At 40.6% G+C, this 14,387-nt stretch overlaps 1 protein-coding gene across 9 annotated transcripts in view; it reads right to left on the bottom strand.

Moving 5' to 3' along the window:
• The window catches only part of NCOA7 (nuclear receptor coactivator 7), a 91,138-nt gene that overhangs the window by 21,905 nt on the left and 54,846 nt on the right, over positions 1-14,387 (bottom strand). For 8 of the 9 annotated variants that reach the window (XM_072331119.1, XM_072331116.1, XM_072331124.1 and 5 more), the window contains 5 exons: positions 5,821-5,900; positions 4,857-4,964; positions 3,812-3,913; positions 2,601-2,726; positions 620-804 (listed from right to left, as the gene is read on the bottom strand). In XM_072331119.1, coding sequence (XP_072187220.1) covers positions 620-804; positions 2,601-2,726; positions 3,812-3,913; positions 4,857-4,964; positions 5,821-5,900 — 601 coding nt within the window. Of the gene's footprint in view, positions 1-619; positions 805-2,600; positions 2,727-3,811; positions 3,914-4,856; positions 4,965-5,820; positions 5,901-6,635; positions 6,953-14,387 lie in introns of those variants that run through there. The other variant, XM_072331121.1, reaches the window with a different exon arrangement.

Here is a 14,387-nt window from a genome sequence, read left to right as displayed (position 1 = left end):
ACTATCCATAAGGACAAAGTTTTGCTTAGAACAAATTAAGCAGCAGTTACACCGCATGTAAATTAAAATACCATCTTCTCTGTGCTCAAAAGTCTGCTACGTGTTACAAATTCTAACTATCAAAACTCTTCTGAATTGGTTCTGAGTTGGAAACATTCTACAAAACAATATTTTTACAAGTCCTGAAAGAGACAGTTAAGGCATTATCTTCAAAAGTTACAAACAACCCTCTCAGAACTATCCCGATAACACATCAAATGGTTCAAAAAAATCTAATTCTTTTCAATTCCACTGAAATATCCCTATGGACCTGACAGTGCAAGAGCCCAGTCATGGCACAACACCTAAGCTTTAATTAGTACTCTTTTTAACTGGTCTCCTTTGCACTGGCATTCTCACACTTACAACACATTTCTCTTTACTGCCACTGAAGTTTTCTAAGAAGTAAGCAAAAGAACATACGTGAATCATTCATTTGCTGGCATTTTTCTCCCGGTTTGTTTTATTCTGCTGCATTAAACCTTCCCCCATCCCCTCCCCCCCCCCCCTCCCTCCAACTCCTTTCCATGACTGTTAGGGAAAATTCAATAACATAAGTTCAGGAAAGAACACTTCTTACGATGGCAATGCATCTTTAATTTTCATGTGAGAGATGTCATTGTAGAGAGCTATAGAGACAACCTCCTCCATGGGGCAGATTAGCCCATATTCTTCACAGCCATTCTCAATTACCAGAGGATCAGATTTATGTGGATCAAACATGATGTTGTTTGGAGTTACTATCATGACTCCTCCAACTACACCCTAAAGTAGAAGAACAAAGAGTTAGCATATCAGATATAATTAACTTATCATAACTTATGAGGTTTTTGTCTACTAGACTAAAAAAGAAAAGCCAACGAAACAAAAAACCTCTCTCCTGCCTTTTTATACCACTGTCATGCAATATTTGATAACAAAACATTTTTCCAATTGCATCAAGTCAGACATCATAGGCAGAGTAAAGAAAAAGATTTCTTAGTGACACTCAAGTTCACGTCCGTTATGGAAGAACAGTTGAACTATTCAGCTTTCAGCATTGACTGCTACAAGCTAGAGTTACAGACTATTAATGAGCCTCAGACAAAACAGGGAAGAGAATTTTAAAAACAAACACATTCATCCAAACTACAGCCAGTCTCACACAGCATATATATTTATATGAAACTAGCATGCCTGAAGGCAATCTTCATCATGGAAATGTCAAGGTTACTGTGCTAAGATGAATTCCAAATCATCTTGATCTGGAGTTCCAAAAGGTACATGCAGAAAGCTTCTGTACATAAGCAGTTATTATGAAGTCACTTCCTCCCTGGTACTACTGACCCAACCATTTTTTGCACAACTGTAGAAGATGCATTTAATTCACTAAGATGTGACCTAGCCATTGATTTGATAAGAGACTGCATTAGTCACCATCCAGCATTCAACCTCTGACATGTGACCACATTTCAAGCTGTCCCACATTCCACTGCTTTGACTGCTAATGGTTGTTTCAGTCCCAGGGCCAAAAAGCAATATATGTCCTTTGCACTTAGCAAGCATCACACAACAGTGCAATAGTACGGCCCTAATTTACATGCAAGAAATCAAGTAGCCCCCCACTGCTTTCTACAAAATAGGAGACTGCAGAAATTGCTGAGTGATTAAATACAATCCACATTCACTTCATGCAAAAAGAAATCAAAAACGTGAAGTGTAAAAGTATTCTTAGAAAAATCATAGGATTAGGGGGAAAAAAAAAAAACAACTTTAAACTTTAAACCACCAGAATTATCAATTTCAGAGAACCTGAAAACACAATCATGGAGCCACATCTATCTGAAACTGGACTCAACAACAGCAGTTATATGAAAATAGACAGCTAAAGTACTGCAACCTTGAGAACAGGACCAAGACACTGCACAAACATTATGCCCTCTTTCCCAAAACAGTCACAGTAAAATTTAGAGTTGCAGTCCCAGCAAGAACATGTATGTCACAAGAATGGCTCCAAGGAAAAGAAAGAAAAGATCTTGTGCAACGTTAACCAATGTTAACCTTTTTATTAGAGTTCATGTGACCTTCATTAGTAAGCGCAGAATCAACCTGGTCACATTTGGAAACACTGATTTGGAAAGAGTTAAAATTTAGCTTAAAGTTGTAAATGAGATAGACAGGCATGTGTTCATCTCTTACGAAGCTGTTGCACAACTTGATGCAACTGGACAACCAAAGCTCAGACGAGTCAGGATTAAAGTGTAGTCTTCTGCATCTAACAGTACACTCTGAAGCAGAGTATTTCTGGTTAAGGCATGATAAAGGAATGAAGGTTGTTAGAAGAGCTGCTCCTCCATAAAGCAGTTATTGTAACAGATTCCAAACATTAAAGAAAGAAATCATACTACATGTTGCTATGACAGCAATGAACACAGCAATGACAGATAAAGCCACTGCAACATTTACATTCTTTACAAACATACAAGTACACCTGGCTCCCACAGTACTCATCTCTCAAACACACAGACTTTGGATTCAAAGAATCTTAAAAGAAATGTCCCCAGAGCCCGAGTTCCACATACCTTACCATCTGTGAAGTAACGACAATTCATTTTTAAAAATTTGACAACAACAGGCTCATCCTCTTCTGAAGTGGAAGACAAGACTCTCTCAACCGGCTTGAAGGCCTTTCTTGCCAAATCAGCATCCTTAAGAAAGAAAAAGCTTAGTGCGGAACAACAAGACCAAAACCATCTACTTCTACATTTCACAAGACTGAAAAAAAAAAGTAATCAAGCTTAACCAACTTTTTGTTTGTTTGTTTGTTTTAATCAAAAAGAAGAAAACTGGTGATCATGCATACATCGATACATACGTACACATAATGCAGTATGTGGTAAGGAAGAAAAATCTTACATTACAAAAAATTCTTCCAAATAACAGGCAAGAAACTCAAATGTCAAGTCCAGTAAATCTACTATGTTTCAATGAGGTACTCTCATTAAGAGAGGGCCAGTCCTGCTACCCCATCCATGCTGAAGATCTCCACACACGGTGCACCCCACTGGCACTGGTGTGATTTCCCATGCAGAAGGCACAGAGGGATAGCACCAGGGTCAAACACAGTGTTACACTCCAAGCTTCTTTCCATTTTCTCTCTTGAGTAGTTTTGAATTTGAAATGTCTAATTGTTTTATTATCAGCAAATGAACAGCTAATTCCCTGAAAACACTAATTACAACCACCCTTCCAAGTAAAATGAAAATTCAACTACATCAAGGCCTGTCACAAATATTAAGCCGAGTGGCCTTGTCTTATATGGGTACAACCATAGTACACTTGCTAGCAAGAAAGTGACTTCTCTGTCAAACTAGTATTCCCATGCAAAGAGATCCCCATGCAGGATTAAGGCTGCAGAACAGAGCAGAAAACCTGCAGAGCAGTATAGAAATCTCCAGGATGAAACAGTAAATCCACATCCAACTTTCTATTCTTTAGAAGCCACACACTATTTCCAAGTGCCCTGTTATACTCTGGGCCCAGCTTATCTTGTATTTGATTGCTCTGCTCAGACAGAATCCCTTAATTTTGATTATTGTAAAGATGTAAAATTTGTACAGCAACATATTAAAATATTACTTGACACTAAGTAACAGCACTAATCAATAACGCTACACATGAGGTCAGAACTGTAACTTCAACAAACAGCTATTTACACAGCCCTGAATGTCAGCTTCAGAATCAGGAAATGTTTTGTGAACATGAGACTGGTGTGAACCAACGTCTGACTTACAGGGAGTTTATCATATTCTGCATCTGATGACGAAGGAGAAATGGGAGCACCAGGACTGAAAGAAGGCAGCCTGGCAACACTCGTTTCTGGTACAAAGAGAATCTAAATACAAAAGCATGAAAAACATTAAGACTGGTTTTAAAAAGTTACTCATTACAAATACAATGTTCTACTAGAAGGACAACTCAGTATCAGTTTTTCATGATTGCAACACACTTAACTACTTCAAATTCTAGAATCTTTCTACATTAGCGGTGATGGTGGAGTATGTGTAGTCTAATTATGGAATATAGTTCTGCATTTTACTTTGCAGAACAAGTAAGAAAATAACACATTTCCCCACACAAAGAGGTCCTATTTTCCCTCCAAAACTGTAATCCCATTTTCCCTTGCAACAATTACAACCACAAAACTAGCACCTGAAAAATGGTGTGTTGAGAAACAAAATCATTTAGCTTATCCCAGCTTTTGTCTTTTTGGTATTGCTGTTTCTTTGTGCCTCAGTTTTCCCATCTGCAGATCAGGATACTTCAGACCCTTTCTGTCTGTGATGCAACAACAGAGATCTACTCTTCAGGAGCCACGTATTAGCCTTCACATTTGCATCTCCTCTAGCTGACCCTCTCAAAAGCAGTCTACTTATTTCCCACTTTACAGGAGACTGACTCATCTCCAAAATAATGTCAAAGAGCCATTTCAATTATTGTATCCAACTCTCTAATTCTTTAATGTATCATATAATATAATTTATCTAGGCTTTCCATGAATTCTACTCGCTTACAACAGCTCCATTTCCCTCTTGAGCTTCAGAGTTGTCTTAAAGCTTTAGTGACAGCAAATAAATAGCAGATATCAGATATGGCAATTATAAAAGTACATCCTCCTCTCCCCCCACCAGCTCCACGTAAAGTTGACGTTTGAGAGATTTAAATTACTGTCCATTATCTTTGCATCTAGGTACCCAAATATATGCAGAAAGCAATAAAAAGCCTTAGATGCATAGCAAATAATCAGATTTCAGGTATATAAAACATAAAAAAATTACCTGCCCTGGAACAATCGTGTGTGTGAAAAGCTTATTGAGTTCCACAAGCTTGTTTGGGGTGATGTTAAACTTTAACGCTATGCTGTTTATGGTGTCCTGATTTCCAGCCTGAAGAAAGAGTTGAAGCTTAAGATAAAGGTGGCAATCACATACAGTTTAACAGCTAGACTGTAACCATCTAAAACTGTTTGCAGGGAATGGATTTGATGATTGAACACACTCCCTTTTTAACAGATCATATGATAAGCCAAAGTCAATACATAAAAAAAAACCACAACAAACCTACCTCTCTCACACTATGCAATAGGTAAAAAAATGGAGATGTGTTATAGACACCCCACTCATTTTGTCACAAAACTTTAAAGCAGCAGTACCTTAATTAGAACTAGAATGGCAGATGGACACACACTGAAAAGCTCATTACACCTTCAGCAGTCCCAGTAAGTCGCACACTTGTTTTGCTCCCAGATAGGACACAAGCTTTCTACAGCTATGTTGGGTGTGGGAGGATCGAGTGCAAGTGTTGTTCCAGGACCCTGGATGACACACAGGGGCTTTCTGCTCAGAGGCAGTTCTCTGAGCTCTGGCAGCTCTTTCAAGGCTCCTTAGAGAAAGATCACACAGTCATCTCAGGATCAAGCATCTGCTTGATGCCCCTGAGCAACACCGGAAGTATTTTTCAAAGTAACAAAACCAATTATCCTATGAAAGGGTCACACCCAGAAATAAAAACAGGGCTGGCAGCTGTGAGAAAAAGCAGAGCACCTGGGCTGAACAGCAGTTCCAGATGCAAGCCTGGCTCTCCTCTCACAATGATAACCGGAACAGATCCTACTGAGATTCATACAAACATATCATTTAGTATTCATTTCATGCGTTCTGCTTTATGCCACTGGCTCTATGTCAGCCTCAACAACTCCACTTTCAAAAAGCAGATAAGAACAAACCATAGTGCAATACTTACAGTATATTCTACGGTACCGTGAGGCTTCTGAGAAACCATCTTCTTCTCTTTCTTTTCATTGGTTTTGTTTTGATTGTCATCTAAAGAGGAAGAAAAAGATTGTAATTGACTTTTAAAGATGCTTGTGTATCAACAAGTTTCAAAAGAGATTCACGGGATGTACAAACTGAAGCTGCAAATGGAAACAAACACATCAAAAAAATCTATTAGTTAACAGGCATTGCAAAGCAGGCAACTCTTCATCAAGTGCAGCACAATCAGTGATCACTCAGGAACTCTGGAAGAATTCTGTGCATGACAATGTATCAATGCCAAGCTGCTCCCATGCTTTTCCATTATTACTGCACAATTCTGTTAATAAATATTACCATTTTGTGTGACAAACTGCTATCATGGCTGAGAGAGAAACCAGCTTATAAAGATATACACTGATACTATGTCAGTATGATCACAACAGATACCGGTTCACCACCATTTCACCACCACTACTTCATAATTAAATGCTATTTTTAACTCTGAAGCCTGAAGAACCCCAGCAGTCCTGCAAAATAGGTGTGCATAAAGCAGTAAAAGAAAGTGTTAAGTAGTATAAGCATAAAGGTTGTTCAGGAGACATTTTCTGCCAGCTAACACACAGAAAACTGAGTGCACCTGCACAACCCCTTGCAGGACCAGCGAGGCACACACAGCACTTGGCAGTGCAAAGGGACAGCAAAACCAAGGACCAGAGAAGCCACTCACCCCCCACCCTGCCTAAACTCAGTGAGCTCCACCCTCACATGCTCACTCTGCACCAAGGACCCATGTTCTCCTACCTGGTGGTGGGGGTGAGGCTGGTACACAGCCCCAGCTCCAGGAGCGAGGCCGAAGGGTGGAGAGACTGTGCATGGCTGCCCTGTGTGCCCCCAGCCCCTCAGTATTGCAAGCTGGCCTGGGTGGGAGAGGGGAGAAAGCAGGGCCAGGCCCAGAAGACCAAGTAGCAGAGCCCTGGGGACGCTGCCTTCCTGGGGGATGCTCTGCTGTGCAAATCAGCAGCTCTGGGGAGAAGGACAGGGGAGGAAGAATGAGGAACAGCAAGGCAGGGCTCCTGGCTTGCATTCAGACCACACTGCAACCTTTGCTATTTCCAAAGAGTGAGAGGCAGACAGTAGTAAAAAGAAGGGAGAGGGCTCATATAACCAACTGTAATGTACACAGAAAGAAGGGAGGGGCCCACAGATAGGTTACACCTGGCCTTTCTGCAGCTGGTTTCCACCTTGAGACTGGTGCAGGGACTAACACAGTGCTTTCAAAACACTGAGGCCACGCACTCAGGGACTTTCTTCAGCTTGCAGAGGCCCACACAAGCAATACTCAGCGTGCTCAGCTGAGCATACCTGCACGTAGTACTGCAGACACAACCAATGGTCTTCTCAGGACACTGCCATGAGAAGTGTCATGGTTAACAATATTAAAGATCTCAATGCAGATCTTCTCATCAAGGAGGCAGAAAGCATGCAAGAACCAAATACACAGTTTAAACATGCATGGATAGCACACATATCCTGAAAGGCAGAGGTAGGATGATGAACATTAGGACGACGCTGACTTTTTACCAATAGTGTTTTGGAGAAGAACACTATTCAGAGATCTCAGTCATCTCATCTTTGAGACTGGAGACCCAAAGTGAACTTTTAGAATTAGTATTCTTATTGCCTTTTTCTGACCATTTGGATTTTCATCTCTGCCATCAACTTACTCAGATCAAAGTCTATGGTGAAAGCAGGAGAAAGAGAGCAGTGACAAGAGTTAGGGGTGCACAGTATTAAACCATCAAAAACAATGCTAATGATGGCCAAAAGTGGCAAACAGTAAATACTTCCCTAATCCATTATTTAAGTAAAATTGCTGGTCACAATACCACGAAAAGAAACTCTCCCAACTAACAGTGAATTACAGAATTATGGATGTCAGCTGGAAAAGACCTCCAAAATCACCTAGCCCAACTATCCACCTACCACCAATAATTCTCCACTAAACCATGTCCCTTAGTATCACATCTAAACATTTACTGAACACCACCAGGGATGGTGACTCAACACGCATGCTCCAGCACACGACCACTCTTATGGAAATTTTTCAAAATACACAACTTGAACCTTTTCTGCTACAACTTGAGGCCAGTCCTTCTAGTCCTATCACTAGGTATGCAGGAGAAGAGGCTGACTACCACCTTTCCACAACGAGGATGCCATTGGCCTTCCTAGTTACCTGGGCACACTGATTGCTAATGTTTAGCCAAGTGCCAACCAACACCCACAGGTGTTTCTTCCACGCGGTCTTTGAGCCACTCTGCTCCAGCACTGTAGTGTTGCTTTGGGTTGTTGAGGCCAAAATACAGGACCTGACACATGGTCTCACTCAAGATGTTCTGTTTCCTTGATCCCAGGTCAGACTTACAGGCCTGTAGTTCCCCTGACCCTCCAGTATGATCCTTCTTGTAGATAAGAGTAACACTGGGGACACACTGGGGAACTACAGGCTGGTGAGTCTCACCTCTGTGCCTGGGAAGATCACGGAGCAAATCCTCCTGGATGACATACTAGATCATATGAGGAATGAGGGTGTGATCCAAGACAGCCACCACAGCTTCACCAGGGGAAGGCCATGCCTAACCAGTCTGGTGGGCTTCTATGGTGGGGTGGTGGCATTGGTGGAGAAAAGGAAGGCAACCAATTCCAATGTCATTTACCTGGACTCAAGTAAGGTGTTTGGTATGATCCATTTCCCCCCTCCCCCCCCTCCAAATCCTTATCTCCAAATTGGAGAGATGTGATTTTGATGGATGGATCACATGGTGGATAAGAAATTGGTTGAAAGGCCACAGACAAAGGGTGGTGATCAGTGGTTCTATGTTTGCATCGAGGCCAGTAGCAAGCAGTTTCCCCCAGAGGTTCATCTTGGGAATGGTGTTCTTTAACATCTTTATCAATAACATCAATGTTGGAATTGAGAGCATCCTCAGCAAGTTTGCTGATGACACCAAACTGAGTGGTATGGGTGACACTGTGGAAGGAAGGGATGCCATTCAACAGACCTTAACAGAGGGAACCTCAACAGACTTGAAATGTGGGCCCACATGTATCTAATGGGGTTCAACACAGCAAAGTGCAAAAGTTTCACACTTGGGCCAAAGGAATCCCAGTCATTTATACAGACTGACAGGAGCAATCCTTGAGAGGAGCCCTGCAGAGAAGGACCTAGGGGTCCTGGTGGATAAAAAGCCAAACATGAGCCAGCAGTGTACTCTTGCGGTTTGGAAAGCAAATGGTATCCTGAACTCCATCACAAGAGGGGTGGCCAGCAAAGACAGGGAAGTGATCATCCCTCTCTACTCTGCCTTAGTGAGATCCTTGCACTGTGTTCAGGCCTGGGGACCCCACTACAAGAAAGACAGGAAGGTGTTGGAGAGGGTCCAGAGGATGGCCACAAAGATGATCAGAGGGTTGGAGCACCTCCCCTATGAAAACAGGCTGAAGGATCTGGCCTTGTTCAGCCTGGAGAAAAGAAGGCTGCAGGGTAACCTCATTGCAGCTTTCCAGAACCTAAAGGGAGCCTACAAACAGGAGGGGAGTCACCTTTGTACAAGGACAAGGAGAAATTGTTTTAAGTTGAAGGAGGGAAGATTTAGGTTGAATACTGGGGAAAGTTCTTTACAGTGAGAGTAGTGTGGTGCTGGAACAGGCTGCCCAGAGAGGCTGTGGATGCCTCATCCCTGGAGGTGTTCAATGCCAGGTTGGATGGAACCCTGGGCAGCCTCGTCTAATATTAGTTATAGAGGTTGGTGGTCCTGCATGTGGTGGGAGCTGGGGGAGGGGGGGGGGGGGGGGGGGAGGATGATTGGAGCTTGATGATCCTTGAGGTTCCTTTCAACCTAAGCAATTCTATGATCCTACAATTGACTAGTCCTTAGTGACCTTTCTGGTTGATCAGGAATGCTTAGACAGTTGAAAGAGGCTTGGGAATCACTTCCACCAGCTCCCTCAGCATCCCTAGGTGGGTTCCATCAGGCCATGCAGACTTAGGATAGCCCAGGTGGAGTAATGTAGTAAGCCTCTGTTTCCACCTACACTGTGATCACTGTTATGTCCCACTCAGGAGATACTCTTCCAGTTACTCCAGGATAATTAAAACCATGTAGCACAAACATAAAGGCAAACTTTATGAGTTGCCCATGATCTATCACTAGAGATGAGAAAAGGTTTGCCAGGAAGACTAAATTTTCTACTGAATTATTTTAGTCTAGCTGGAAAAAACAGACAAATTTTCAAATACATTAACTCTTCCTTAGCTTGAATTAGCATGTGTGAATATGAACTAGATAGGCATCAACAAAACCCTAGAGGAAAAAATAAAGTAGTTGAGAAAGATGGAGGGAAAGAGGCAGAATTTATTCCTGTTGAACACGAAGTTAAGTTTGTATGTGAATGGGAAGAACAGTAATACACAGTAGAGCCACTGCTGTTTGGAACTAAAGCTGTTTAGCTGATAACAAGACTTTGTCTTTGGAAGATTGGAGAGATGATTGACAGCCGATCACATCAGCAACCACTAAGTCATTGTGGTATAAGGAGACCACAAAACAATATGCCAGTACAGATAACTTTCTACTCTACAGCTTCTTGCCCGATAATGGACGTTTCTTTCTCCCTCACCTAATTCCCCTTGCAACACCTTATTTTTCAACATTCAACTGCATTAGCTACTGAAGCTTGGAAGTTATAAAGTATCACACAGTCAAAAGTTATAACCTGCAATACTGTTGCAAACAGTTCTTGCACTCCAGTTCTTGCCTGACAGAACTGTGGGTCTGTCTGTTTAGTAGAGTCCCCAACAGAACTGCGGAGCACTACGGTACAGTGAGCTAGATACTTACACATAACTGAACATCCAAAACGGAACAAACAAAAGGCAAAAGAGTTCAAAAGACGAGCTGAGCTTAGGACAAATATAATGCAGTGCTTCTTTCTCCAGTAAAGGTCTACACATCCTAAAGAACCCCAACTGTTAAATGGCTTGCTTTTTCTTTCATGTCTACTAGCTACATGCATAAATATATGTTGAATTTTGCAGTTAAAATACTAAACCACATGCAAATATAAACTTGGAATATATTTATGAACTTATTGAAAAGAACCTTTTTCTTTGTACACTGGGAATAGTTATTTTCTAGATATCTTTTTCAGAGTTTCATAAGCATCACTTCATTTAAGTAATTTTCCAAGACGACAAGAGAATATTTCACACAGTATCTTCACTTACTTTAACTCTGATGGATTAATTTGTATACGTGACAGATTCTGGTTCTTAAAATTAAATGTTTCTGTAAAGTCTAAGAAGTATTCACGCTGACAGCTGAATTAAAGATTAAAGAATCATCATGTCACCTCCTCCTGTCTTCATAGTGTTGGAATTTCAGTTACTATTTCCTAAAACTGTTACTTTATACAATGGCTTTTCCTAGATGAAATAATGAAATGAATTCTGAATCCCATCCTCACATTGGCTGTAACCACCTAACCAAAAAACATCATATCATTTTCCAAGGTGAAAAGTCCTCATTACTCCATGCTTTTCATTTTTCATATAAAGCTTTGAAATTATTAAAAAAAAAAAAATAAATAAATCAGATTATCAGAAAAAAGATTCCAGTGAATCCATTAAGTCTGGCAAATCCTGCCCTCTCTACTTACTGTACACTTAGCTGGGCCAAGGTCACAAACTACACTCTGCATGAAGGATTATAAAGTAGAAAATAAAAACTGACAAAGAAAGTAGAAAAAACAACATATTATTTTTCCAGTTCTCTTATTCTCTCCAGTTTCTTCTTCATGACACCAGTTTTTTTTCTGACTGTTTGAAGGTAGCAGTCCCAAAAGCACCCAAAGCACACACAGGCATGATGGAGGCTAGACAGGCTTATCCTCAGTAATCGCATTTCTCTCAGGCAGATGCAAATGATAGAGATGTACATCTTCACAGGCTCTAAAATACAAGCCACTGTCTACTTTTTGATCTTGGACATTTGCTTGGTGGTAAAGTGACTCAGAGTTCTGCCTCACAAGTTTTCCTGCATTACACATGTACTGAACATGGCAATGTACGAATATGATAGCTGACTAGGTGTTAATGCAAATGGAAACATACAGCATTTGAAGGAAAAGGGTGGAGTGGGTGGACTGTAGTTCTCTATCTTTTCAGGAAACATGTAAAATAGGAATTATGCAAAAATAGTAAAATTAATCTGCAATGAGAAAAAGAATGCTAAGTGAGAACATGCAATAAGATACATGCCTATTAAAAACTGATAGGCTTGGAATGGAAATTTTTCTGCCCTTGATATATTTATACCTGATTCAGTTTCCTAGCAGACTGTTCATATTTCATTTTCCAATCCTATAAGAAACCTTTAAAAAAAACAAGAGTTATCTAGCAGTAATTTGGAAAGCAACTATTGAAGGAATAAGAGGTCAATCAGCTTATTATCCAGAACACCTTGATGCATGATAGGAGAATTACACCTCTGTATCTATATAAATAGCTATGTAAAGAGATGAGAATAGGTCAAAAAACATCAACAGAATCCCAGGCTGCTTATACCTGCATATGATATGTAAGTGTAACTCACTGCTGTTATGGACTAACCTGCAACTGGCTAGAATCAGCATAAGGAGCTTTCATACCAGCTATGACATCTGAACTGGCCTGATAGTTCAGCTGACGTCCAATAATGCTATCAGAAAAGCAGAAGTAAACAAAGAGTTGAAGGACTGAGCACCTCCCAAACTGGGTAAATAAACTCAGTAGCCTAAGAGAATAGAGGCAATAGCTCAGTTGGACCAAAAGTCCATTTTACTTATTAATCTCTGTCTTAAAAAGGACTTCAGCAGCAAGCAAACAGAAATCTTTTCTCTGACCAGTTTCCTAGGCTTCTAGAAATGACAGATTTCTCAAGGTAAAGGAGCAGCATCCACAAGTCTGCCCAGTCCCTCTTCACTCCCTCACACTGATCCTATGACAGTGAACCCCACAATATACCACTGTGCACTACATAAGCCAGTGCTTCCCTTTTTTTACTTAAAAATTAGAATTTATTATTTTCACTGAGCATCCTGATTAATATTATCTAAGGAATGAACAAATAAACAATCCTAAATTCCCTTATGCATATCACATATTAAGACACAGATTTCTATACATCTTCCATTTATTCTGCCACTTTTTGAGGTTGACTAATACTAGCGTACTCCATACTCCTTCCTATTTCTCTCATCACAAAGGCTCTCTCTTTGCTTTTTCTTTTTCTAATATGCCCCTCTTCAGTTGGAGAAGAAAAACTACATGCAGGTTTCAAGATGTAAAGGTGTCATTAATTTATGCAATAGCATAACAAGTGTTTCCTTAAAACCATAAGATTCTAGATACTTTTTCCACATCTCTGAGTACTTCACTACCATTTCAAGACAATCAAGTCTTACACCTCTATTAAGAAATAAAATTACACTAGTTTCAGCCTAACTGATTACCAAGCACTAAGGAGTGAAAACTTGCAGGTAGCTCACAAGAATCTAAAAGGCAATAAACTCAGTGGACAGTTATCACTTGAAGTAACCTAATCAGAACACCACTTAAGAGATTATGCAGACAAAACTTCCTCTTATCAGTGAATGAGGCTCAATACCAACTATCTTGACAGAGACATGGTGCAGTAAGCATCAGTTAAGTCATTACAGAGACACAAAGAATTCAAGAATATCAAGACCAGCTTGGGCTGGTTGAGGATGAAGAGGGGTGACAAATCAATTTATCTGAGCAACTTTTTTCATCCTTACTTTCTAAATCAAAAGTTCAATAACATCCAGCAACGATATATACGCAGAGCAGCTGAATACAGGATGATTTAACTTTGCCTCCCCAAGCAATTTTCCTCTCATCATCCCTGAACTATCCTGCTGAACAGCACTGATACTGAAATTACTACATGTAACATAGCCCTGCTTTCAGCTATTGTCAAGTGCAGGTGAACCTCACCTCCATAGGAGCTGGATGCCTATTTTGGGATACCCTCCACCCAGTTTTAAGTCTCAGTGCTACCCAGAGATCACAACAGCATCTTCAGAGCAGATCCCATTCCAGCCCCATTCCCTCCTTTCAGCAAAAAGGATACAGCTGCAGCAGCTAGGTACATAAAGAGATTTTTAGGTATCTAGTCAGACCAATCCTCCTGAGGAAAAAAGCAACAAGGTAGACGGAAACATTTTCTGTTCAGATTTGGACAGCAAAGTGCTACCATACTACAAGGGATAAAGAAGGAAAAAAAAACCAAAACAATGTAAACTGACATGCCAACGCTATCTTAGGTATCTCTTCTTCAGTACTACTTCCACTTCTCTGACAACCTTTTGCCAAGCCCTCACCTTTACTTCTCTCTACTTTTCACTCTACTGAATCATATTTATAATTTGGCTCCTCTTTCTCTGCGGTTGAAATCACTGGAATAATAAATATGTTGTCATTCACCATGACCA

Source organism: Excalfactoria chinensis, chromosome 3 (genome assembly GCF_039878825.1).
Source record: "Excalfactoria chinensis isolate bCotChi1 chromosome 3, bCotChi1.hap2, whole genome shotgun sequence".
NCBI classification, from domain to species: Eukaryota; Metazoa; Chordata; class Aves; order Galliformes; family Phasianidae; genus Excalfactoria; species Excalfactoria chinensis.
The sequence above is the reverse complement of the archived record's forward strand: the minus strand, read 5'-3'. Positions and strand labels throughout refer to the sequence as shown.